The 26,965-nt window shown below is 35.0% G+C and overlaps 2 protein-coding genes across 2 annotated transcripts in view; one reads left to right on the top strand and one right to left on the bottom strand.

Annotated features, from left to right (window-relative positions):
- LOC107601030 (collagen alpha-1(XIX) chain-like) overlaps nucleotides 1-5,656 on the top strand; it is a 99,076-nt gene extending 93,420 nt beyond the window's left edge. The window contains exons 39-40 of the mRNA XM_016293045.1: nucleotides 3,359-3,436; nucleotides 4,964-5,656. Coding sequence (XP_016148531.1) covers nucleotides 3,359-3,436; nucleotides 4,964-5,067 — 182 coding nt within the window. The 3' untranslated portion in view covers nucleotides 5,068-5,656. The remainder of the gene's footprint in view (nucleotides 1-3,358; nucleotides 3,437-4,963) is intronic.
- Nucleotides 5,657-10,505: 4,849 nt separating this feature from the next.
- LOC107601058 (collagen alpha-1(IX) chain-like) overlaps nucleotides 10,506-26,965 on the bottom strand; it is a 21,087-nt gene continuing 4,627 nt past the window's right edge. Inside the window, exons 12-32 of the mRNA XM_016293070.1 lie at nucleotides 26,727-26,780; nucleotides 26,059-26,112; nucleotides 25,896-25,949; nucleotides 25,102-25,155; nucleotides 24,862-24,915; nucleotides 24,521-24,574; nucleotides 24,259-24,312; nucleotides 24,113-24,166; nucleotides 23,388-23,432; nucleotides 22,503-22,556; nucleotides 22,375-22,428; nucleotides 22,214-22,267; nucleotides 19,019-19,090; nucleotides 18,384-18,419; nucleotides 17,232-17,276; nucleotides 17,081-17,113; nucleotides 16,714-16,860; nucleotides 15,520-15,574; nucleotides 13,398-13,586; nucleotides 12,616-12,693; nucleotides 10,506-11,765 (exon numbers count right to left, since the gene is read on the bottom strand). Of these exons, the coding sequence (XP_016148556.1) occupies nucleotides 11,560-11,765; nucleotides 12,616-12,693; nucleotides 13,398-13,586; nucleotides 15,520-15,574; nucleotides 16,714-16,860; nucleotides 17,081-17,113; nucleotides 17,232-17,276; nucleotides 18,384-18,419; nucleotides 19,019-19,090; nucleotides 22,214-22,267; nucleotides 22,375-22,428; nucleotides 22,503-22,556; nucleotides 23,388-23,432; nucleotides 24,113-24,166; nucleotides 24,259-24,312; nucleotides 24,521-24,574; nucleotides 24,862-24,915; nucleotides 25,102-25,155; nucleotides 25,896-25,949; nucleotides 26,059-26,112; nucleotides 26,727-26,780 (1,500 nt within the window). The 3' untranslated portion in view covers nucleotides 10,506-11,559. The remainder of the gene's footprint in view (nucleotides 11,766-12,615; nucleotides 12,694-13,397; nucleotides 13,587-15,519; nucleotides 15,575-16,713; nucleotides 16,861-17,080; nucleotides 17,114-17,231; nucleotides 17,277-18,383; nucleotides 18,420-19,018; nucleotides 19,091-22,213; nucleotides 22,268-22,374; nucleotides 22,429-22,502; nucleotides 22,557-23,387; nucleotides 23,433-24,112; nucleotides 24,167-24,258; nucleotides 24,313-24,520; nucleotides 24,575-24,861; nucleotides 24,916-25,101; nucleotides 25,156-25,895; nucleotides 25,950-26,058; nucleotides 26,113-26,726; nucleotides 26,781-26,965) is intronic.

Genomic DNA, 26,965 nt, shown 5'->3' with positions numbered 1-26,965 from the left:
CCCCCCCCCGAAGAAAATAATCAATTCTGAACATTCATCAAAGACAGGCAACTAACGTACTGCTCCTCTAGCATTTCTCATCAGTAATGACTAGCAGTTCGGTTCTGCTTCTTCTGTCTGAGTTCTTATGATGTTTTTCAAGATATAAGACTATGTTGTGTACATTTGAACTCTAATAAGTGACGTCCATGCAAAGAAAACATACTTTGAGTGTGTATACATACATATATGTTATGTTGTGAACGTTGTATTATTGATATCCAGATTGTGTAGATGCATTTTTAACAGCAGGTGAAGCTCTGAAAAGCCACTTTGTATCACTTTTACTGTGTATTTGTGTTGTGTGGCACATTTTACTGTAGACTATGCTTTGGAGATTGCTGGAGAGGAACATTTCTCCACAATGTGAGGTGTCAGGAGGAAATTAAAAATAGGAATTTTAAACTCCTGCTTAGTCAGAAATTCAGCAGTCTTTGTTGTTTTAATTTGTCAGATGTTGATGTTGATGATGAAGTTTGTGGGTAATATTTCCTCATAATTTTTCGTCATCCTCTGCTGCAGTCTGTCCTCCTTTGGAATCCTCAATTTAACCACTTTTTTTTTTTCACGTAATATGCTAAAATGAAGAAAAATATCTCTGCAATCTCGGTCACTTTACACATCTGAGTCACATTAATTCCACTCAGGGTCAGTTTTCTTGCAAGTTAAACTAAATGAGAATTGGCAACATTAATACGTCTTTGTATCCTCTCTTGTGACCCGAAAGAGGTGGTTTTGCTCGAAAACGCTTCCAAATGCTGCTCTTGAAGTTAAATGCTTTTGCTTTGTGATTTTTGTGCCATTTAGCTTTACTTGTTCATTTTTATTTAAAACGTGTTCTTAAAATTAAATGATTTACTGTATCAAGTTTGAGGTTTCTTGTGCTCATGAACCACATATATATATATGGTTCATGCAATTTGAGAGTCATATAACCTCATAACATCTAAAACTACTTATGCAACTATTTTACGACGTGTTATCAGCCATGCTTTTGTGTAGCAAGTTTTTTGGGATAACATTTTTTAATCCCTTTGCAACTTTTTGTATTTAAATCTTCTAGGGTGATGAAATGCTTGGTTTCAATAAAATTGATCTAATTCATATTTTAAACTCTTTTTTTTCCTGCATGCCAAGAACATACCCAATCAAACTTATTATGCTGTGTGTGCAATATTATATGAATGTCAAAAAAAATTCGTTTTATGCAGAGAAATGTACCAGGATTTTGATAATCTCAATACAACATTTATAAATATATATATTTTTTTAATTTGCTACTGGTTTCTATGAGCAAATCTGCACATTTTATGGAAGTGCGAAGCTGTTTTAAGATTAATTAAATGTAAATATATTTCTATGTGATATTTCATGTTTTCATTCTCATTTTTCTTGTCTTTTTTTCTGAGTATGAAAAATTATTTTAAATGTAAGATCTGCGAAAGATGACAGTTTGTAGATGTTGCTGCAGGCTGCATTTCGCTAGTATTGTATTGCAGCTCCCCCTGCCGCTTTTTTCCCCCCTGTTATAACTGTGCAGTATGAACTCCCCCTCAAGCAGGGGTGGTAATGCAGTGATTGTGAGCGGCCACAGGAAGCCATGATGTGATGCCGCAGGTAGAGTGCCGTCCGTCCGTGGAATGCCATTGCATTGGATGAATGCATCTGAAGGTGTCCGGACACACTTTAGTTAGTTTGCTTGTGTAAGTTGCACATGCAAAAACTGGAGGTTTCTTGTGCTCATGAACCACATATATATATATGGTTCATGCAATTTGAGAGTCATATAACCTCATAACATCTAAAACTACTTATGCAACTATTTTACGACGTGTTATCAGCCATGCTTTTGTGTAGCAAGTTTTTTGGGATAACATTTTTTAATCCCTTTGCAACTTTTTGTATTTAAATCTTCTAGGGTGATGAAATGCTTGGTTTCAATAAAATTGATCTAATTCATATTTTAAACTCTTTTTTTTCCTGCATGCCAAGAACATACCCAATCAAACTTATTATGCTGTGTGTGCAATATTATATGAATGTAAAAAAAAAATGTCGTTTTATGCAGAGAAATGTACCAGGATTTTGATAATCTCAATACAACATTTATAAATATATATATTTTTTTAATTTGCTACTGGTTTCTATGAGCAAATCTGCACATTTTATGGAAGTGCGAAGCTGTTTTAAGATTAATTAAATGTAAATATATTTCTATGTGATATTTCATGTTTTCATTCTCATTTTTCTTGTCTTTTTTTCTGAGTATGAAAAATTATTTTAAATGTAAGATCTGCGAAAGATGACAGTTTGTAGATGTTGCTGCAGGCTGCATTTCGCTAGTATTGTATTGCAGCTCCCCCTGCCGCTTTTTTCCCCCCTGTTATAACTGTGCAGTATGAACTCCCCCTCAAGCAGGGGTGGTAATGCAGTGATTGTGAGCGGCCACAGGAAGCCATGATGTGATGCCGCAGGTAGAGTGCCGTCCGTCCGTGGAATGCCATTGCATTGGATGAATGCATCTGAAGGTGTCCGGACACACTTTAGTTAGTTTGCTTGTGTAAGTTGCACATGCAAAAACTGGTACTGGTGACACTGTCAATTACTGCATTATTTGGCATCTCTTGGGTATTTTCTTGTTTATTAACTGCTACACTGTTTCTCTTTCAGGCTAGACTTGGTCTGCCTCAGAGGAAACGCATCACTAATGCATGTGTATTTTGACTGGAGGCAGTTTTCTGCATGCCATTATAAAGATTGGTGTGTGAAAACAAGACTTAAAGATCAGCAACAGCTAATGTGTTTTTGTTTGTTGGTTTGCCTGCCCGCTGCGTGTGACATGCCGTCCAGCACTGTCAGCATTTGTGGTGCTCCTTAAATACTTTGAAAGCGTGTTTCTGATAGATGGATTTGTCATTTCTCCTAAAGGGCTTAGAAAACTGTTTGAGTTCTGAAGGATCTGAGACTAGTTGTGTAATACGGCAGATTTGGACAGGGCCTTATGTACCGTTTCCATCTGGAGGCCACACTTTTATGGAAATGCAAAGTCTGAGATGAACTGAATCTAGAAACTGTTAAGATAAAGTATGTCAATGATTATTCATTTAACAAAGTACTAATTAAATAGTGTAGTGATGCTAAATTCTGCCTGTTAGTAAAAGGTGGTAATAATGGAATACAGTACAAAGAATTATAATAAAATCATTATATGACCATCACTCTCTCCCTTCTCATAATCACTCCTGCCTGCATAGATTTGATAAAGGATGATATGTTCTGTATATCTGACGTTGTGTATTTGTGTGTTTTACCCCTGCAGGGTATCGAGGGCAGAAAGGGGAACGAGGTCAAATGGGGTTAGGACTTCCAGGAGCTCCAGGCCCCACTGGCCCACCAGGTAATTCTGGATGAACATTTTAAAGTTTGTTGACTTTCTATCTGTGACGTGTATTTTATTTACCGCAGAAAATAATTTCGATTATATATGGGGTTTTTTTTGTTGTTGTTTGATTTTTGAAAACAAATTAATTAAATTGATCAAAAATGACAGAAAGACCTTTATACTGTCACAAAAAATTTATATTTCAAATAAATATTGTTCTTTTCAACTTTCTCTTTATCAAAGAATCCTGATATGAAGTATCGTGGTTTTTAACAAAAAATATTATTCAGCACAACTGTTTTCAACATTGATAATAATAAGGCATGGTTCTAAGTTCCAAATCATTACATTAAAATGATTTCTGAAGGATCATGTGACGCTAAAGACTAGAGTAATGGCTGCTGAAAATTCAGCTTTGCCATCACAAGAATAAATTACATTTTATAATATATTCAGATAAAAACAGCTATTTTAAATTGTAATAATATTTGACAGTATTAGTGCTTTTATTGTATTTTTGTAAATAAATGCAGCCTTGGTGAGCATAAGAGAATTTCAAAAACATTTTTAAAAAATCGTATAATCCCCAACCTTTTGAAGTCCTTTGTATTTTTGCTCTAAACTTTTCATGGTGTCTTTGCCTATAGGTTTCCATAGAATAGCTTTGTTTTTACAAAATGAGGAGTAAATTGAATTATTTTTGGACAGCATGCCTCAGATACTACCACTGGACCTTAATATGTGTTTCACCCAGAATATTCCTTTAATACATGAGCCGTGACACCACATAATGAGTAGAGATAATTAAAAAAAAACAAAGGAACTTGTTGTTGGTTATTGCTTTTAAGAGTGAGAGGTACATTATCTGTTATATAATAGCGTGGATAGGCTAGATGGACAGGCTAGATCAAACTCATGTAGAACAATAGAAAAAAAAAACCTTGCTTTGTGTTTTTGTTGGGGTCCGGAAAGACTTGTAAATACATTTCCATAATGGCCGTTCTTTACACTTTTCACACTCTTGAAATCTGCAACACAGAGATAGAAGCAATTATTTAAATTGGTGCTTTAATGTTTTACTTTTTAAAAGCACAGGCAGATAATGGCACCAAACTAAACTAATGACTACGGCATTCTTTAATGAACGGCCCTTTTATAGAGGTACAAAGTGCTCACTTATTGTTCTTCAAATGAAAAAATACAAAAGAGACTTTAACTGGGGGTTCTTTATAATTGCACGGCACACTGTTATCAGCGTATGCTCTGATTTCCCTCTTTCTCTCATCTTCTGCAGTTAAAGGGTAACAAGCCCATAAAAAGAAGTTTTATTGTGCTTATATGCTGCACTATTTTGTCGTGATCACTCTACAGTAAAAGTGCCTTTAAATAACAGTGTTTAGAAAGGCAAACATCATTATCACTATTATTACTGCTCATAGAAATCACCAGAAAACCAGCAACTGCATAGCAACACCTCAGTAGTATGTTTTGAAAAATTTAGTTTATTCTGGTATTTATTACCTGTTCTTGATTTGTCTACAGGCTCAACTGGAATAGGATTCCAGGGTCCCAAAGGTGCTCCGGGGCCAGAGGGAAGATGTAACCCCAGCGACTGCTTCCATCCTTACGCCAGACGGGACGGCTAGAATCTGACACATCCTCATCAAAACCCGATTAGATCCTGGAAATCTGTGAACCAGCTCATCTACACAAGCATTAAATCCTATTGAAACAAACGTAGGATCCCTTCTGGAGGAGAAGAAACACACAAACCTCATCCACACAGAGCAGCCATTACTGGTGATGTCTTTTCATAATTTATCTCCGTTTCATTTCCCATATTTGTGACCAATGCATTTACTCATTTCCCATGTTTTGTGGGTATGACGTGAGAATTCAAATCTCATCATTACACTAATCACACCGGACAGGTTTATCTGAGGCGGCGCGGTCATGGCGAATGCAAGTGGAATGAGAATTTACATTTGTTTTTTTTTCTTGAAGCTGTTGTGAAGTTGAGTTTTGATTCAATTGTGATGGCTCTATGCAATCTAAAATAGAAAACGAGTATGTTAACAAATATGAAGTTAACGTAAATAACAGACATTGTAATTGTTTTTCAGACATTTAATTTTGATTTTTTTTTTAAAATAAGTGTACTTTCCAGCCCTGCGGGAGGAACATTGCTTGAGTAGGGAGTTATTGTTATGATTATCACCTCAGACACATATACAGATGCATCTCAATAAATTAGAATGTCGTGGAAAAGTTCATTTATTTCAGTAATTCAACTCAAAAACGTGAGACCACTAGTAAAATTATAAACAATTAAACATTTCAATTTAATAATTCATAGTAAATAAATTATAAAGTAATAATGTAAAATTTTCATTTATTGTTTTGTAGTGTAGTATTTATTCTATTATTTATTTAATAATTATTAGGGAATGCACGATATTATCGGACCAATATCGGAATCAGCCGATAATGGCTTTAAATGTAAATATCGGCATCTGCCCGATATGAAAGATTATGCCGATATGTCTTGCCGATAAGAGGAATACATTAACTCACATGTGCTCAGGGTGTGCTAGCGATTAGATCAAGTCAGCATTGTGGCTCATTCTTGAAGCAAAGTTTTGCCTGAATGGTAATTAGATTCACTGCTTTGGATCGCTGCATTTAAACTGAGAATGCAGGTACACAATTACGTGTTCGGTGTATGATAGAGTAAACAGTAATAGCACATGCAGCAGCAGCCTCCCCTGGGTCCTAGTGTCCGCTCAGTAAGGAGTTTTAATTCCGTAGGGGGCGCTGTTGGCCTACTTCTAATAAAATGAAAGCAAAATGCACAATAATATTTAGACTGTGTTTCTGATTAACTAAAGCCGTAATTGATGCCATAAAATCATGAGTATGTTTTGATTTAAAGGTCAAGCTATAGCTTACATGAACAAAAAAAAATCACAAACATGACTCTTTAATTTAATAATTTTTTTATACTGATTTATTCATTAATGTTATATTTTTAAACAAATTATGAGCTCTAAAAGATTTTTTGAATTTTTACAACTTTTTTTTGCTTTAGACCATTTACAAATGTTAAATCATAAAATAAAATGTTAAGGTTTCCACTGCATCTTTCTGAAAAAAATGCAGTGATTAATATATAGTTTATTTATAGTTATTTTCAAATCTTCAATGTACTGTCATTATAAAAGAACTTTATTATTGTTTATTTAATTCTAAAAAATAAGTTTGTGTTAAAAAACTAACCAAAATTTAAAATAATTATGTATCGGCTATCGGCCAAAATGAGTTGAAAATTATCGGCATATCGGATATCGGCAAAAATCCAATATTGTGCATCCCTAATAATTATAAATAAATATATTCAAAAATATTTTTACTTACAAATTATGTAATCAGCATAACTCAAGTAGAACAATTATAACGACAAATTAAAATTCAAAATAGCTCTTAATCGTTTCTTGAATCCCAGATCTTCAAAGTGGTATCAGAATTGTATGTTAAGTTTTGATCAAACACAGCAAAGAATGATGAAAGAAATAATTGTATTGATTTTGCTGTGTTGGCCAGTGCTGGTGAGGTGAAAATTGTTCATGATATTAATAAGCTTTAATTGTTTACAGGAAAATAAGCGCTGTTCCTTTTTCTGACTGTTTAAACACCTTTATACTGGTGTTGTATGTATATTTTGTTGTGTACCTGGTTTGTTTTTCCTAAGAAAAGATGTGGAGTGATTTTTATTTGCATTTGAATATATTTATCTCTAATTTCTTTTGCTTTGTATGGAAAGCGTCCATCCATGTTACTTGAATATTTTTTATAAGACGATATCTTTGTCAATTTCATTTTCACAGTTTAACAGATGCTAAGCCAGTTAACTTCAAACTTTGTAGATTTTACTTTTCATGGGCAGCAATGCGTCTTAAGACCATGTTTCTGTGTAATTTAGTTCTTTATTTATTTGTGTACAATTTTAGGATTGCAGTCTGGATTGAGTTTTTATTTATTTTATAGATATCTGTAATATCTTGATCCAGCATCAGTAAGATGAGATTTACTGAAGGCACATACGAGTCATTGAATCTTTTGACTTCATCCATCTGGCTCTGTTGTGAAGATGAAGGTTGCTGGAGTCATGTGGACGGATAACAGTCTTCCCAGTCTCCTCCATTACAGCTTTCTTGCTTTCTCTCTTTCCTTCCTTTCTCCCAGGGTTTTATGAAGGTAAATTTAAGACCAAGTAAAGAAGTAAACCAAGTAAATAAATTGAATGGAACACAGTATGTCAATATTGTCTTGTATTAGCAATGTTTCAAAGTTTGGCAACACAACTTTTAACAAATCTCCATGATTTTTTAAATTCATTTTACAAAAACAAGCAAACAAGCAAAAGCTTATGGCTTGAATACCTCTGCTACTGAATATTTTACTTTATCTTCTGATCACACTGCAGAAAGTGCTGTTCTTCCTAAGTATTTTTGTTGGGATTTCCAGTGCAAATGTCTAAAGATCTTTTACAGTACTTGACTGGCAAAATTACATCAAATAAGAAATCTTGTTTTATGAGAAATTGATCAGAAAGAATTGAGTTTATATGATTAAAACAAGAACAATAACTGTCAGTGGGCTCAGAAAAAAATCTGAAAAACTTAATTGAAAGGGAAAAACAAGTTTTCAAACCCCAGTGACAGATGTTTGTTCTAGTTTTAAGCATAAAGTCACAATTTTTGATATGTTCAGTTTGCATCCAAAGTAATATATCTTGATTTAAGGATGTTTAGATATTTGTTTTGGAAATCGAAACAAAAATACAGAGGAAGCTATAGATTTTTTTAAAGCATGTCAAATTTAAAGCCATGACTTGATGATTTATGCTCTGATTTAAGACCTTTTTAGGCCTCAATTTGTGGAAGGTCAAATTAAGACTTTTTAAGAACTGCAGAAATCTTTTCTATTGCACCTACAGTTAAGTGACAAAGCAAACCCTTAATAGTTTTTTTTGCTGTTTTACTCATTAATTTTATGCTTCTTATTTGTATATGTAATGTACCAGATTACCTCTGCTGAGAGTTAAAACATTTTTTTGATGGTTCAGGACATAAGACTCTTGTGAGAGATTGTTGAACTGCTTATTTAACACGCATTAGAGAGAATCCTTCCAAGTAAGCATCTCAGAGTCGGCACGGCTTTGTCTTCTTTATATTAGTACAGTTAACTTAATTTACAGAAATGGGCTATTAATGACATGTAGCATGGATACAATATTCTTTTCAAGGGCTAAACCTGTGGACTTACTTGAAGGACAGTCTTAAGACAAAACACCACATCTACCTGATATGCATTGCATCACCTGATGGAATATCTGGAAGATGATTCTGTTTCAATATGGTTCTGTTCTCATTGTGGTCAGTTACAGTACCACACATCCTTTGTCAGTTCCTTTGCCTTTTTGTGCTTGTGCAAATGCATTTGGTTTGCATATTTATATAATTGTGCATTGTTTTAATAAATGTGTTTAATTTAACATTCATTGTGAAACAGTAGTGTCTTACGTGTCTCTCAATATGCAACTGTATTTGTCTGACTTAATGACACAATCCATTGTGAAATGTGGTCAATCAATATGTACTTTATGAGAGACAATATAAGCATGGCGTTCGGTTTAAATGGTAGGCAAAAGTTGAGAACTATTGCCATTGGAGACTGTTGTAGATTGAATGTACTAACATGTTTGGTTCATTACTATTATTTTAGAGGTAGATACCTGATTTGAGAAATGTTTGTACTTTTTTTGTTGTGTGATGTATAATATTTGTTAATATTAGTTTAACTGTATTGGGTGTTTCTCATGCTTGTGTGACTCTATGCCAAATTGCAATACCTTTCATATTTAGCTTAGATTATGTGCTGTACAAAGCTATTTTGTTAATTATATGCATTAGATTGTGTTTTAGGATGCTCAAGTTCAGTCTTTCAGCATTCCACTTACATTGTTGTTGTTTAGATTGTTGAGTGCATTAGATATGAATATGACCAGTGGCCTCAGAAAGAATTTTGGCACTTAAAGGGAGTAGTGCACCCAAAAATGAACATTTGCTTAAAAAAAATAAATAAATAAAAGGGTCGACTTTTTAGGCCATCTAAGATATACTATAAATGTTTTTCTTCATCAGAACAGATTTGGAGAAATTTAGCAACACTTGCTCACCAGTGGATCCCTTTGCAGTGAATGGGTGCCGTCAGAAGGAGAGTACAAACAGCTGATAAAAACACCACAATGTAATCCACGTGACTCTAGTCCTTCAATTAATGTCTTGTGAAGTAAAAAGCTGCATGTTTATTATAAACAAATCCACCATTATGACTTTTTTAACTTCAAACTGTTGCTTCCAGTTAAAATACAAGTCCTCTATCAATAATCTTGCTTTCTTCAGGAAAAACGTCACCTTCTGAATCAGGAGAGAAATATGCAGAGATCAAGCATCGTTTACAGGCAAGAACAGTCTAAAACGGTTATAAAATGTGTTGGTAGATTTTTGATGTGAGCTGACAACAGGGGAATGACTTTTTCACTGGAGGAAGCGCACTTATGTATTATGGACTCGTATTTTGGCCAGAAGCGATGAATTAAAGTTCAAATGCCTTGATGCATTTGTTTAAGAAGACAGCTTTTCACTTCACAAGATGTTAATTACTGGTAGATTATTGTGATGTTTTTATCAGCTGTTTGGACTCTCATTCTGACGGCACCCATTCACTGCAGAGGATTCATTGGTGAGGAAGTGATATAATGCTAAACTTCTCCAAATTTGTTCTGATGAAGAAACAAACTCATCTACATCATAGATAAGTACATTTAAGCACTTTTTAGTTGTTGGATGAAATATTCCTTTAAATTATTATTGTTTAAAACATAACTTTGTTTTGTGAAATGTTTGTTTTCTACTTCAATGGCATGTCTAAAGTGTCCAAATGCTCTTTGAGGCCACTTTATGTATTAATGAAATTTCTCTTTTTAATTAACATTCATTAACTTAATGCTTAACCATTGTCTAGTCTGAACTGATGTTTTAAGTTTTAATCGAAGTGAATGACATTTTATGTAATTAACATCTCCCTCGCTTGATTTCGTTTCTGATTATTGCTGACTTTGGTTTGCCTGCATCTCTAAATGAGCATTTACACTGAAAGAGCAATCGAAATGTGTTTGTGCCAACATTTTTGCACTGGCATGTAATGAGTTATTTAAGTGAGAAAGAGTGTGGAAAAAGCTGTGATAAGTGCAGCCGGGCTATTCAACAAGGAAGTGTTACTTGAAAGGGGAAAAGGCATAAGAATGTTTGAGACCTACATTTATTTTGAATTCATATAAAAACATCACATTTATTCAAATGTGTTTCCCTTGGTTCTCTGTACAAACTTCATCGTCATCGAACACCTATGTAAAATAAATAGAAATACCATGGAACGACACCTCTGCATTTCTCTTGTGTGTAAATGTCACAAAAAGGTCATGCATCAACAATCCTGGAACAATAAATCACACAAATGTTATTTAGCAGGGGAAGTGAATTTCTTACAAAACCACATTTAAATCATTTACATAGATGTACAGAATACATTGCAGCATATCTATATATATCCTCTCTCCTTTTTGTTTCTGACAGCAGGTCTCTGGCAGCCGTTTCGGGTTATATACTTCTAGCACCGTCAATATTTCTGGCAGGTTTATCTTTGGCACACAGAAATTAAAAAGGCCTCCGGCCTGAAGGTCACATTGATGTTTGTTCACTTCCTAGATCAGATTTAGTATGAGCTGAGAAAAAAAAAATTCTAAAGTCTACAGGTAATGGCTTTCAGGAGAACATTAGATGGACAATAAGTTCTGTGAAAGCTCATTTGCACCCGCAGATAACTTAAGGTGGGCAAAAAATATATCTATATTTAGTTTGGCTCAAGAAATGCTGCCATTTTCTGTACACAGGAAGTTGGTAAAGTGTTTTAGGCATTACAGCTGTAAAACTATCTGCAAAGGCGATGACGTTTTGTGTTCTTCGCAGAGTCTCTCTGAATGTCTTACATCTATCAATGTCTATGCAGTGAGGTTCTTAGTTTCCGCCTGGTCCCTTCATGCTAGAGTCTTTGAGGGACTGGTGGGCGGCACCTGCGCTCAGATTACAGGCCGAAGGATCGCAGTAACCGGGTGGTCCTGCTGAACCAGGAGGTCCAGGAACGCCCGGCTGACCCGGGGTACCAGGTGAACCCCGTTCTCCATCACGCCCATCTTGACCGTATCCTGGTTTTCCAGGTTCACCTGCAAGACAGAACAAGGTCAGTCATCTTCAAGCTCACTACATTTCCCATTAAAATCATTGCAGAAGGCCAAAGCTTAAGGTCATTCTCATTTGCATTTCCACATGGAGAAAAACGTGAACGAGATTTGAGAGTCATGGAAGTCAAATAACCAATTTTCATGGTGTTTTTATATTACACATGAACTACCGTTATGGCTTTTTGCGTTATTTTTGTATTTTTCAGTGTCTGTCCACATTTATTTCTTGTCTTTTAAGAAAAAAAAAACACTTAAATTCTCCTAAGCATTTCCTTTAGTGTTATACTGAAGTCATACTGGTTTGAAATGACATGAAGGTGAGTAAATACCAGAACTTGGGTGATTACTTTTTTACCATACCTTTTTTTTTTTTTTTGTATCTAGCTGCTTGTTTTTTGCCATAGAAATAAAGGCTTGGAAATATAAAGCTGAAAAACTGTATGACACCAGCACATGGCACTGCTGCAGGTCTGTCTGTTACAATTAGATCACTGGGTAACGACTGCAAGAAGTCCTGTTTAAACGGACAGCTTCATTCGACTGACAGTAAGTGTCAGTGACACAGATACAAAGACAACAGAAGGCTTCATATACCTCCAATTCATCAGACATCTGACAGCTTCATTTAACACCAATTTAACTTTGCTTTCAAAAGTCTATTACCAGGATGGAGCTAAATATATCTCCAACATCATTTTAGAAATAAATTGAGTTGTTTCAGACTGAATTGGTTTGCAGATGATATTCATTAATGCCCCTTCCATTTATGCAATAATACTATGATTTTCTTTGACAAGAGGACGTAGGATAAGAGACTTGAGTCAGAACTGACCTGGTAGTCCAGGAGGTCCCGGCATGCCTTTGGGTCCCCGACTTGTAGGTCCCCTGTCCCCTCTGTCTCCCATCTCACCTGCGACACACATGCATTAGTTCAGTACTAGAAATACTGACATGGCTGTGCCTATACACCAATGATTCAGGGGGTTCCAAACTTTATTTGTCAGCAGACCGTCAAGTAAAATATTTAGTTGAAGTACACCCTGAGATTTTAAGTTAATATTTTTAAAAAGTTAACTTCACATGCATGTTTTCTGCATGCAGGGTTATTATAAGTAATTAAACTTAAACTGAACCTAAAACTAAAATAAAATAATTTTCATGACTTAAAACAAATGTTAAAATGAATAAATAAAATAAAATAAAATGACAGCTAGTTGGAAACATTTCTCATAATTTTAACTTGATATACTAAAATACAAAGAAATTAAATAAAAAACAAAAATGAAAAAAAGACAAAAACACAATAAAATTACTAAAACTAACTGAAATTAAAATGGAAAATCGAAAAACAAACACTGATTCAAAATATTAATAAAAACTATTAGTTTCTGAATGACACTAAAATAACACTCTGAAAACTCAGAGCAAGTAAACCAATACAAATATTTGATCTTTTTTAGTAAGTGTTTTATTTGTATCTTATTTATTTTAAATTTGCATTCAATTGTATTATTACCTTTTCATCAAATCATGAACTCCCATTTGGGATACCCTGCTCTAGATCAACAAGGATCCTGTAAAGCAGTCTGAACTCACAGTCCCATAATGACTCACCTTTCGGCCCCTTGAGACCCAAAAGTCCCAGAGGCCCTTTGAGTCCCGGGAGTCCTCTTGCACCAGCATGCCCAGGGAAGCCGCTGTCACCTGAGGGTCCGGGAGGACCAGGGGGACCAGGTCTGCCTGGCAGTCCGACCGCTCCAGACTCTGGTCTCCTCAGACTGGCAGCCAACTGGGCCAGCTGCTCTGAAATGGCAAAGACCAAATGCGCTAATGAGTGTGAACAGCCCCCTGCTATTAGCACAGCTCATTTTTATTTCATTTATCCATTGATTTTGCAGTTGCACTCACTAATTAGAGTCGTCTAACACTTCACACTAACTGTTTTGTGTTTTGTCTATTGTGTTTCTGTACTAATGTTAGGGCGCCTCCTTGAGGACGATCCATCTTCCTGTTCTGTCTTCATGATTCCTTCACTTTACACTACACTTAAAGTTGCAATGCAACAGAAGTAGCGACAGATCTTTTCTTCCATTATTATGATGTACATTTGTGGGTAATGGATTATCAAAAAAGAAAAAATGCAGGCCAGGGACTTGGTTCTATGCATCGGTTGCTAATTGGATTTTAAAATGAACGCATTGCACTCCCAAATGGGGCAGATGAATGTGAGGTTACAGGGGTGGGGTTTCAGCGGATTATATGATTTGATAAATCCTGCATATATCACCAGAGAGAAATCTGTCGTTTCACTGGAAGATCCAGTTATGATAGTTTAATGAAACATTACGAGGTCAGTTCATGCACGGACGAATTGTTCAAAAATGAGATCTAAAACATCCATTTAGAATATATTATTAATAATTAAGCTCTTTTTAATCTTGGTTTATGAAAAGTCCATGAAACGCTGAAATGGTATGACCAGTTGTTTAACAGTAAACAACCAATGAGAAAGTGCTTCACTGCTTACCTCATTCATGTGCTTTTTACAGCCTCAACGTTATTTGGAAATTATGCTAGGTTACATTATGCTACTTTATATATATTTCACACGGTACATTTGTAAACCCATGGTTGAGATTCATTTAACATTTGAAATATGCAAAAAGGGATAGTTCATCCAAAAATGAAATATCTGCCATCGTTTACTCCGCTTCATGTTGTTCCAAACCTTTATGACTTGACTTTCTTTCTGTGTAACACAAAGGAAGATATTTTGAGCACTTGTAACCAAACAGTTTTGGTTATCATTGACGTCCATTGTATAGACCATTGGATCAATGCTGAATGTGTAAATGTAAATGTCAAACCAGGTGCAATACTAAATAAGCCACATTTCTGACTTTTTATTGCACACATTGTAAGTTGCTTTGTTTTTGAAGTAAAATAAGACCCTAGACTAATTTTATTTTATTATAGCTCTAATATTTTGATGTGAATAAGCAGATACTTTGCCAGCTTTCAATATTCACTAAAAGCTGTGTTGCAGAACGCTGTTAAAGCCCACTCCTTCCATTCATCCTTTGAATGGTGTTCTTATACGTTTTCAATTTGCTATGGGAAATTGAGCATAAAAGAAGAGCACTGCTGCCATTTTTACAACTTCCTTTTCCATTGTGTGAAGGGATAAAAGGGCAGACCGATTTATTCATGATGTAAAGAATCCAATCCCAGGCCCTGAGCCATTGAGCAAGATCTAGGGTACAGTGAATTTCAACTTTCAGTCAGAAAACGTCCTGAAAATGTATGCAGCACGATGCTTGACTGAGCTTTTTCAGGGAGGGTTTGGCAGAGGAAAGCAGAGGCTGAAGGAGGAAACTCATCACTATGAGGCAAAAGTGCAGATTAGATGAAACGAAAATGAATTTTTCAGTGAAATGTGAATGAAAAGGTCATGAGGGAATCGGCGGCGTGCGCTCCAGAGGACTTAGAGAGAGGCAGAACTGATGGCTAACTTTAGTAAAGTGTCTCTGCTCATCAGAGTAGAATCAAAAAGAATCTTTGAAACAAAACACACATTTTCCTTCTATTCATCTCACTCCTTCCTTCAGTGGTTCGTGCTTGTGTTCTTCTGCCTGGAAAGTTCAGATTCTCTGATGGCAAAAGTGCGGCTCTGCATGCTTAAAAGGGAAATGACGTTTATTTCTGAAATGATAAAAATCTTTGCTTCCAGACTCACCCTGCATAACGCGCATGCACACTTGTCTGATGTGTTGATCACTTGGTTCTTTACCCTGTAAACACAGGAGGAGTTGTTTGGAAGAAAATCACACAAATTCTGACTGTATTCTGATCATTTCATCTCATTTCAGACCACCAATTAGCCCTGCCTCCGAAAATAACAAAGACAAAATTTGGAATTGGAATTAAGTGTTTTTAAAAGCTGCAGAATGTTTCACAGTACTGTTTTTCTTGATACCTCTCCAAACGTTACGAGTATGTACAACAAAATGCTGAAAAACTACAGGGTTTCCACAGATTTTGGCAACTGACTTTTTAGTTTCGAAAACTTTCCTGTCATTCATGATTACTGGATAAGGATGAATGATATTCATTTTATGATTGCACTCACAAACAGCATTTTTAGCCAATTAAACATGTTTTGACTTGAGCATAACAGAACAAAGGTATAGTCACCTACAGGACTAGAAAATAGTTTTCATGGTATTTAAAAGTTTTCAATGACTGTAAGAACCCTGTACCTATAATAATCATTTTTTCTCTGGTCTTGATGTTAAAATGTGAACATGAGAACAATATAGCTACCAACATTTCATAATAAAAACACATTAACACATTGCATAAGCTAACAGAATAGCAATATAACCATGTCCTGTTCAGCCAATACCACTGAAAAGTTTATGGTCAGTAAGAATTCATTAACAATTTTTTTTAAGCTCTCTTCTGCTCACCAAGGCTGCATTAATTTGATCAAAAAATACAGTAAAACAGTAATATTGTGAAACATTATTACAATCTTAAGTAAATGTTTTAAAAACAGGTGTGCTGCTTAATATAAACAGCATTTATTTGAAATATTTTTTGTAGTGTTATCTCTACTTTCACTTTTGATCAATATAATGCATTCTTGCTGAATAAAAGTATTAATTTCTTCTTTAAAAAAATCATTCTGACCCCAAACTTTTGAACTGTAGTAGACATGCAAAGTGAAATCATGATAATGTGCAACAAAACAATGAAAATTACCAAGAAAATGGTCTTTAAAAGCAGATAGAACATTGATAATGCATATTTATACGTGAAGAGAGATTTGGGTGACAGGCAGATCTTTTTTTTTTTAATAACCATAGACAGTCTTGGCTTATGAAGTGTAATTGCCAATCATTCTATCTTTGAAAGGTGGATAACATACCGCTGGTCCCTGGGTACCACGAGGTCCTGGAGCGCCTCTGTTCCCCTGCATGCCACGTGGTCCAGGACTGCCAGGAGGCCCCTCAATGCCAGGCTGCCCACGGGCACCCTCTGGTCCTCTATTACCCGGATCCCCCTGGTTACCAACCTGAATTTACACCAGCGATGTAAGTATACATACATAGATGTAACACTAGTGTATTCGTATAGTAAATCGTTTCAATACAGTGTCATATCTGAGGGCTAGAGTGAGCTGAGATAAAGCCAAAGAATATTTCCATGGATATCTGTAATCAGAGCCAACTGTCTAATAGACCGTCGTCAAAAATTCATAAATATTCAAGAAAGAATACTGATCCAAAACTCACTTCGCCTTTAGCTCCAGACTGGCCAGGGTCACCCTAAGTGTAGAAACAGCAAGAGAAGTAAAGTGCACTACAATATCAAAAAAAATCTCAGTGTGCATTAGCTTACTGTATTCTTATTATTTTTTTAGCAATGCAGTTCAGAGCTACTCACAACATCTCCCTTGTCTCCTGGTGTTCCCTCGTCACCTTGAGCGCCCTACAATAAAACACATCACCAATTCATATGCATAAGTTCTGTTATTGTCTGTTATTTATCTACGTCTTGAATGGCTAGTTTTGGTTATAAATTGAGTCTTTCTTACGTTAGTTTTCAAGATATCCGCAACCCTCTACGGACACCTTGGCAATTGAATCGCCATTTGCTAGTACATTTTTTTGTTTATTCGCCAGACTGATATATATATATATATATATATATATACACACAGTATATACTGTATATGTTTGTAAAATGGCACAGTTTTCTTAACATCATTCAGTCAAGCAATAATATCATAATCAAGTATTATTTATTGATAGAACTTTAGTAATTAGAATTAAACCTTGATAACCATGTATGAACGCATATTAGTCATTTTAACTGAACTTAGGATTGGTGGTGGTGCTTTTTTTTGTCATTCAGTGTTTCTGTAAAAAAAAAAATTGGAAAAAACGAACAAAAATACTGATAAGATAATAATGATACGAATTTGACTAATAAGAGCAATATAAAACACACTAAGGATTAATGAGCTGCTGGTTTCATGAATATTAATCAGGTTGTGGGCATTCGCTCGAACTGATTTGCTGAAATCAAAACGATTTATAGTACGATAATAGTAATAAACAATAATAATTGCGAGAAGAATTCCAAAAGGAACGCTATTATTTTGACAGGAAAATACAACAAAGAAAGTCGTTTACATGTAGCGCGTCAATTCTCTCTCTCTCTCTTTCTCTGCGTGTGTGTGAGACACCCTAGAGTTTACGGTACGTCAAATACAGGTGCGCTGCGCATCCATTCAGATGAACTGAAAAATGGCACAGATCGCTTGACGGAGAGTGAAACTTTGAAGCGCTCAGTCAGAGAGTGTCCGGCGAGTGAAAATATATTTGTGCTAAACTTAGCCTCCAACTCACACACTGGCGAGTAAAATCTGAGAATTGATTAGCCATTGGCTAATATTAGACATCATTTAGTCGCCCAGGGCGAAGATTTAGTCACATGTGCGAGTGATTTACTCGCAATGTAGTGGGTTGATTCAATGTATTCAGTTTAGTTCTGCAGTGCAGTATCTGCTGATAATGTGAGTCATGCTCTTACCTGTTCTCCCTTTGGTCCAGGTTCTCCTGCTCCACCCTGTGTAATATCACATTCAGAAATTCATTCCCTTGAATATTTAACTGAAAGTATGTGTCTGAAGAGTTCATTATAACAACAGTTATGCAATAATGTACGTTCAGCATTTTGCTCTTTCTATAAATCCTACATCTGTTAGAGGTGCTCAAGTTCTTTTTTTAAATGCATTAAGGAAATCATTGAGTCTAAAACGGTCCAATTTGATTTTCAAAAGCCTCATTGTACTTTCAAAGCTTTTTAAACTTTAAAACACCAATGGGAGCACATAATAATTGCTTAAAGGCTAGAAAAGTAGAACCCTCACTGTCTAATTAAGCAAGAACAGTGAATATAAAGAGGTTAGCTGTTTTTTAAAGAGCTGCAGATTACTTTTTGTAATAGTTACAGGGATGTTGATGTAGCAGAACTCCAAGTACACTTTGCTGTTCCTTAATAAATCAGATTTCCTGACTGCAACAAGTCAGGGTGCACAGGTTTTTATCAGTTCACCGGGGAACAAAATCATGTTGAAAAAGTGAAGAGCAATTTAAAGAGATTGTTTTGAGATATTTTGAGATTACAAAAATCTCTTTAAATGTGGTAGGCAGAGACATCCTCACCCTATCTCCTTTTATTCCTGGCAGGCCCGGTGGTCCAGGAAGTCCAGGCAAGCCCAAGTCACCTTTAGGACCCTGAAAAGACAAACAATGTAAGATGACATGCGGTATGAGTCTGGGATTTACTGTAAAATTCTGGTTGATGTCTTTTTTATTCCTTCCTGCCCCACTGCAGGATTTCCAAACAGATGGCAAAGGTTCAAATACCTTTGTCAATAAAGAGCAAAGACTGCAGAATCCTTTAGTTCCCCTGCAAAAACACTCTCATGCATTTTTAAAAAGAGAGTGTGGTTTGAGAAAAAGAAAGATCAGGACAAAGTGGCAAATGCTGATAAATTTGGTGTGTGGATGTACACCAGTGTTTCCTGCACTGCTGATTTAATCTACAGTTACATACCTGTATGTTCCAAGCCTACATGTTTTAACAGAAATTCATTGTCCAACTGAGTCATTCAATGGATGCATTTTTTTAATTGAATATTTTTTTTTAATTCTACAGATCTGCCAAAACATATTTTTATAATAAATTATGTCATTATAAATGGTATTTTATCGTAAATCAATTAATTAATCAAACAATCAATAAGTAGCATAAAAACCAGTCTTAAGTCGCTGGGGTATATTTGTAGCAATAGCCAAAAATACATTGTATGTGTCAAAATTATAAATTTTTCTTTTATGCCAAAAATCATTAGGATATTAAGTAAAGATCATGTTCCATGAAGATATTTTGTAAATTTCCTACCGTAAATATATCAAAACTTAATTTTTTGATTAGTAATATGCATTGCTAAGAACTTCATTTGGACAACTTTAAAAGGCGATTTTCTCAATATTTAGATTTTTTCCGCACCATCAGATTCTAGATTTTCAAATAGTTGTATCTCGGCCAAATCCTTGTCCTATCCTAACAAACCATACATCAATGGAAATCTTATTTATTCAGCTTTCAGGTGATGTATAAATCTCAATTTTGAAAAATGTACACTGAAGACTGGTTTTGTGGTCCAGGGTCACATACAGTATATATATATAACAGAAAATAACTAAGCAGGATAATTCTATACAATTATATACATTATAACAGCTGAATATGTAGATATAAATCTGAATATATAGTTGAAATTTGAATATTTATGAATTTGGATTTATAAATGTTCATTTAAATACATGTTTGTAAATACTGCATTTCAAAGTTGTGTCATGAAATGATATTTCATGGTTTCTGCGATTCTTAAAAAGTATTCCACAAATTGGGGCCTTAAGCAGAAAGTGTCAAATTCAAGTTGTGGCATTAAATGTTGCATGAAAAAAAATCTTCCTCAGTATTTTTGTTATCTAAAATTTTTTGTTACCAAATATCTAAACATCCTTAAATCAAGATAAATTTACTTGGGAGGCAAATTGAACATATGAAGTCTTGTTATTGTAATAAACAATTGTTATTGTAAATTGTAATGCAATGAGCCCATTGGCAAATATTTCTTCTTGTTATAATCATAAACTCACTTCATTTTGATCAATTTCTCGTGAAACAAGACTACTTATTTCATGTAATTTTCTCATGAAAATGCATCCTGATTTAAGAATCTTTATACATTTGCCCTGGAAAACAAGGAAGAACATCACTTTTTGCAGTGTTTTGCAGTGTGAGCAGAAGATACAGTAAATGGTATTTCCATATTCCAGTGGTCAGTAGCAGAACTATTCAAGACTTAAGCTTTTTTTAAGTAATGGAGATCTATTGGAAGTTGTATTTTCAAGCTTTGCACTGTTGCTAATAAAAGACATTGTGTGTTCCATTCCATTTTCCCTTTTTTCCTTTCCATTTTTCCTTTTTTAAACTTCATACAACCTGCTGAAACCCTGTATTCTTAATTTAGAAAATGTATAAGGTTACAAATTGTTTACAATATTGACATAATCATGTTTAAATATTTGAAGTGTGAGGGTGAGTGTTTGTGTGTGTAGATAAGTGTGTGCTCATGGGAATGGCAGGGGAACAGAGGGCTGTTTGAGAGACACTGCTGTGAGACATTCTTTTGACTGTTTACTCTTTACTGTGAAAGCTGTGGGGTGAAATCCCGTTCAAGAGAGAGACCGCTGGCTCCAATCTCTTCCATGGGCCACAGCATGAAGATTCCCTTCTTACCCGCAGTGTCTGCATTTCAGTACTATGAATATTTGCCTTGGTTTGACCCTCAAATTAGCATAATATAAAAGTCATGAATTCCCCTAAAAGACTATTAGTGAAAAGTTTTTTGAATTCACTGCGCACCAAACCATCTAAATAAGTAAAAGCGATTGAGTTTAGTGGATGTCAAAATGACTTGCTTTCTCTTTGAACACAGGGATAATAGAATAATTTAAATGTAATGCTGCCTATGACTTGTTTTGAACTTTGGGTTTGCTGCCAGCTTATAGGAAAGAAAAATTGCAAATGAGATCTCTTTAATGTCAGTAGTTTCTCTAACACAGCACAAAATAATTTTCTTATTCAGTATGTTTGTCTCATTTTCCAGTAACTAAATATCTAAACATCATTAATACAAGACGAATTTACTTGACAAGCAAAACTGTGACATTTTCTCCTTTTTAGAAATAAATAAATAAGTTTAGTATATTTCATGCTTAAAACAAGAAACAACAATTTACCAACGATGCTAAAAAAAAACGAAAAACCTAAATTAAAAATATATATTTCACTTCGCAGTCGAAATGAATGTGATTTATGGATGTTATAATATTTGTTTTGGACAAAAGGCAAATGATACTGATTAAGATCGATTCTTTTTTGCAGTGTAGACAAAACGGTAAGACATGAAACCTGAAGTCTACTGCTTCTTGGATATTTCTGCACATAAAATCTGACTTTTCAATTTGAACTCCAACATTTCTCATTAAACCCTTTCAGAAGCAAATCATCTGAACTATACTATCCACATTAATTGTATAGCTAGCAAATATTTGATATAATTTGTGCCTATTTTTATTTCTTTTTAAGGAGAAACATCTAAAACCGGGTGTTATGCTGAGCCTCAAAGAGAAACCTCTGAGCAACGAATGCAACTTTAGGACCCCCATCTCTCTACAGGCAAGGACTTTTACTTTGTTCGGTAATTTGCATGATGAAAGTAAAGTACGGAAGATGCTTGCTTTGAAACCACAACCATATCATTATACAGATTATGCACTTACTCTGGCTCCTGGTTTTCCCATCGGCCCAGGTGGCCCATGCTCTCCTCGGTCTCCCTAAACAGAAGGAAACTATCATCATTTGGGAAATATTCCTGGGTGAGTAAACACAGACACATCCAGCCTGTCCATTAGCTGTTAGTCATACTGCATTGGGTACTCACAGGTTGTCCAATAGGCCCAATGGGTCCAAATTCTCCTTGTTCTCCACGTTCCCCCTGAACAGAGACATTTAGTGTCAGATAATCTATTCCTGCACACTAATGGCAAAGCCATTGGATGGTTTACCTACCGGTTTACCTGCAGATCCCATAGTACCGATGAGGCCCGGTTGTCCTGAATTACCCTGTAATTGGAGCAAGTATATCATAAAGTGTTCATAATAACCTACAGGCAGAGTAGGTTTGTGCGTGACATAGTAGCTTAAAGCTTCATAGTAGCTTAAAATGGCATCAAATTGAAAATTGCAAAAAATAATAAGCCAATGTTTCTGTTTTGGGCCACTGAAACAAACAATGCTAAAAGAGCCACAGTGACACACATTTTAGAAAAAAAAATACAACTAGGGATGCGCAATACATTGCAATTAAATCAGTTATTGGCTGATAATACAGATTTTTTTTTATTGGCAAATATTGGATTAGCTGATGCTAATTGAATGGATATTTAGTTTTGTACACTCATTTCCCTATTATTATCTTAAAATCTGTTGTCTTAATTACACTAATCTTTAAATCTTAAAACTAATATTTTTAATTATAAAATAACACTTAAATGTAGTCTGTAAAAAAATTCTAAATGAATATATACTATAGCACTTCAAATGGTTGATTTTAGTTTTTAGTGTTTAGTTAATGTATTTAGACAAAAAGTATAGTAAGTCAAGTAAGCCATAACTTTAAAATAATTATCAGAGTATCTGTTTCAGCCAGAATGTTAATATTGGCACAATGCTAAAACCAACCTACAAATGGCTTTTTTTTGTCTTCGAATATAAAAACTGAGATGGGAGAAAGCATCTTAAAATAAAAATAGCAGCTTCAGCTTTAACAGCCTGTGGTTCTGAGACATAAGTTATTTTTGCTTCATTGTCCTGAAAAAACTTTTGTCAGTTCAGGGTGTTAAAAAATGTGATGACTTTGCACCGAGCACAGATACATTTAGCAACATCTCTCACCTTCTCTCCACCTCCACCTTTTGGTCCTGGGTTTCCTGGTAAACCCTGCAGACATGAAATAAAAGTCACTAAATATCAAAATGCAGTTGTCAAGGCTACATCTCCTGAAGGATGTAAAACGCCTTCTCTTTGTTCTGTTAGATCAAAGACAAATCCAAGGGGTGGATTTGAACAGTCTCAAATTAATGATTTTCTCAACAACAACAAAAAAAAGTCTCAAAAATTAGTCATGAAGACCTGACATCATGCTGCATAAAGTCAGAAGTATTTTATAATCTTGCCCTTAGCAAATTTGAAATCGAAATAAATTATTGAAATTTGTAGCTACTTAATAGCTTTAAAGGAGACAGGTTGAACATGACATGAGACAAAAAGTTCAGAATTCAACTATGTATGTCTGACAAGGATAAAATAAAAGTGACTCATTGTACTGCATCCTGTAGAAAGAAGGTGAAAGTTCACATACACTACCATTTAAAGTTAACTTTTTAAGGTTTTTGAAAGAAGTCACTTATGCTAACCAAGTCTGCATTTATTTGATCAAAAATACAGTAGAGCAGTAATAATGTGAAATATTTCAATCTAAAAAAAGCACAAAAAAACCTTACTGAGCTCAAACCATTAAACATTTGCATACTGCATTTGAACTTTATTATTCTCTGGCAAATGTGTTTGACCTTCTTCACAGTCTGAATGCATTTCTTTATTTCTACATTAAGACTTACAGGGAGTCCTTGAAGTCCAACTTCCCCAGGGCTTCCAGGTTTTCCGCCAGCACCCTGTAATAAGTTTTTTTTTAAACGCCATTATTACCACTGTCACTTTTTTTACATGACCATGTTTGAATGACGGAAGCCAGATTTTGCTGTACCTTGGCACCTGGCATGCCAGGGATTCCCTCACGTCCATTCACACCTGGCAAACCCTGGAGAAAGACACAGATTGGTGCTGTTTGGATGCATACAAGTAAGCCTTTAAGTAAATCCTTTTATCTACTCTCACAAAAAGTACCATACTGCCATATTTTTCATGTTGTTACCATCTGACACCATCACTGTACCATGGTACCAGCCACATTTTTCCACATTTTCATTAAAGGAAGTGAACGTTTATTTATATGGTAAACCACATACACTGTCTCCCTTTGTCCCTGGAAGACCAGTGTTGCCTCTTGTCCCTTGAGGTCCCTGCAGAAAGAGATCATTTCATTAAATCGGATTAATTCAAATCAATGCATATTAACCTTAGAATGATAGGATATAGCCAAATAGGGTATGTTCTTGGATCAACGTTGGTGGGTTGTTTGAATGTTATTCCAGGAATAACAAGGATGTTGATCCTGGATCATGTCCTACTTGGCTAAATCCCATTTAGGATCCAGCTTATCATGGGCAACTTCTCAAAGGCTAATTTAATAAACAAAAACCTCTTAAACTTAAACTTTTTGTTGTTATAATGATAGTTATACACATACCTGTCCGCCTTTAGGGCCAGTTTCTCCCACTACTCCTCTTTGGCCTTGATCCCCCTAGATAAATAGAAGCACACTCCACAGATATCTGCTAATATTGATTTGTTTATTTACACCCAAGGCTCAGGACATCATCTTCAAGTCATGCCCACTGCTAAAACAGACTGTCGAACAAAGCAGAACTTTCCTGTTTCATGATTGTTTACGGCTTTAGATTAGATTGGTTTCGTTTGAAGAAATTACCGTGGCTCCTGCAACACCCTGAGGTCCAGGGTCCCCATCAACACCTCGAGGCCCCTGTAAAAAATAACAACATATTACTTATTTTCAGATTTTGTATTACATTTTTTTTCTCCGTTATCAGCTTTTTATGTCGGTTGCAGTGCTGCAGTATACCATCTAATGCCACTCTAATTTTCTTTTTTTGTATAAAAAGGGGATAGTTCTCCCAAAAATGAACATTTTGTCATCATTAGTTTCTTTCTTATGTTGAACATAAAAGAAGATATTTTGAAGAATGCTGGTAATCAAACTGAGTTCAATAGTATTTCTTTCCCTACTATGGAAGTCAATGGGGACCAACAACTGTTTGGTTCTTCAAAATTCTTCAAAATATATTTTATGTTTAACATAAAGAAACTCATGCAGGTTTGGAACAACATGAGGGTGAGTAAATAACAAAATGTTCACGTTTGGGTGAACTTTTCGTTTAATTAGTAACCTTTTGAGTCTCTAAATAGTAAACCCATAAAATATAAATGAGATTATGAGTTTTAGTTTCTATAAATGCATTCACAATGTAGTCTTTCCTTTCCATGGAAATGGACAAAAATATAGATTTCTCATCTAGTATGCACTAGGCTGTATACAAATATTTGTCCAATCAAATGCTCTCTAGAATGAGAATGTCCCTCTCCCTGATGCCACATTCTTTTACTATGTTGTGACATAAACTAAAGACAACTGAATATTTTAGAATATTTAAGAACAGGTAAAAATATTATATTCCTCAACTGCTTATTTAATCGAAATCTTACCGTTTCTCCTTTGGAGCCAATCATACCAGTGGCACCTCGAATTCCCTGTGATCCCTGAGAGCACATAATCGAAACAAGACTTTAAGACCAGATCAAGATATAGCTACTGAATCAATTTAGTAATTTAGTGTAGATTGCTTAAATGAACAGGAAATGCACATACATTTGGGCCTTGAGCTCCGACCTCTCCAGGTGCCCCCTGATCTCCCTCCTCTCCCTAAAAAGAGAAAGAAAGCTATTTTAGACACTGAAATCGAAAAAATCCTCAAAATACACGATAGATAGATAGATAGATAGATAGATAGATAGATAGATAGATAGATAGATAGATAGATAGTCTTATGTTTAGCATAATACTGTAACATGAACTGCAAAGTTTTGATTGAGGTAAATGATGTGTAAACGTGCTGATTCTGGAGGACAATAAAGCAAGCAGCCCTGAGTGAATTAAATGTCACCACACGCACTTATTCTTACAACACTCAAATCCCTCATTATTCTTCATGCACCAGTGGAGTATAATTCTTATACAGAACTTTAATAGACAGCATTTAAATACATCCTGCACCATAATTCAGCCCAAACGTCAGTCCTTAATTAAAAATGAAGCTCCGTAATAATCTCGAAAATGTCAGTTGAAGAAAAAATTTCTCAAACGCGATGTTTTCTCATTAAAACAGACCTATTGCTTAATTCATATTCAGATTCACTCTGCAGAACTTCATGACACATGCTGACCTCAAACACACACATGCACACAAAATCCAGATGCTTTTGGTTCCTGCTTTGTAAAATTTATGAGACTTTTTGTACATTTTGTAAAGTTCTTACCTTGTGTCCTTGTTTTCCAGGCTCTCCAGCTTCTCCTTTCACCCCTTTATGACCCTGACAGTGGACAGGAGGACAGTTTATAAAATATATTATTTAAAATATATATTCAAAAGCATGGGCATTTATTTTTTTATATAATAATAATAATAATAATAACTTTATATATATATATATATATATATATATATATATATATGTGTGTGTGTGTGTGTGTGAGATGTAAAGCTGTATTTTCAGCG

This window comes from Sinocyclocheilus grahami, unplaced genomic scaffold (genome assembly GCF_001515645.1).
Source record: "Sinocyclocheilus grahami isolate Dianchi unplaced genomic scaffold, SAMN03320097.WGS_v1.1 scaffold297.1, whole genome shotgun sequence".
In the NCBI taxonomy this organism is placed as follows: Eukaryota; Metazoa; Chordata; class Actinopteri; order Cypriniformes; family Cyprinidae; genus Sinocyclocheilus; species Sinocyclocheilus grahami.
This window is presented reverse-complemented; position numbering and strand designations above follow the sequence as displayed.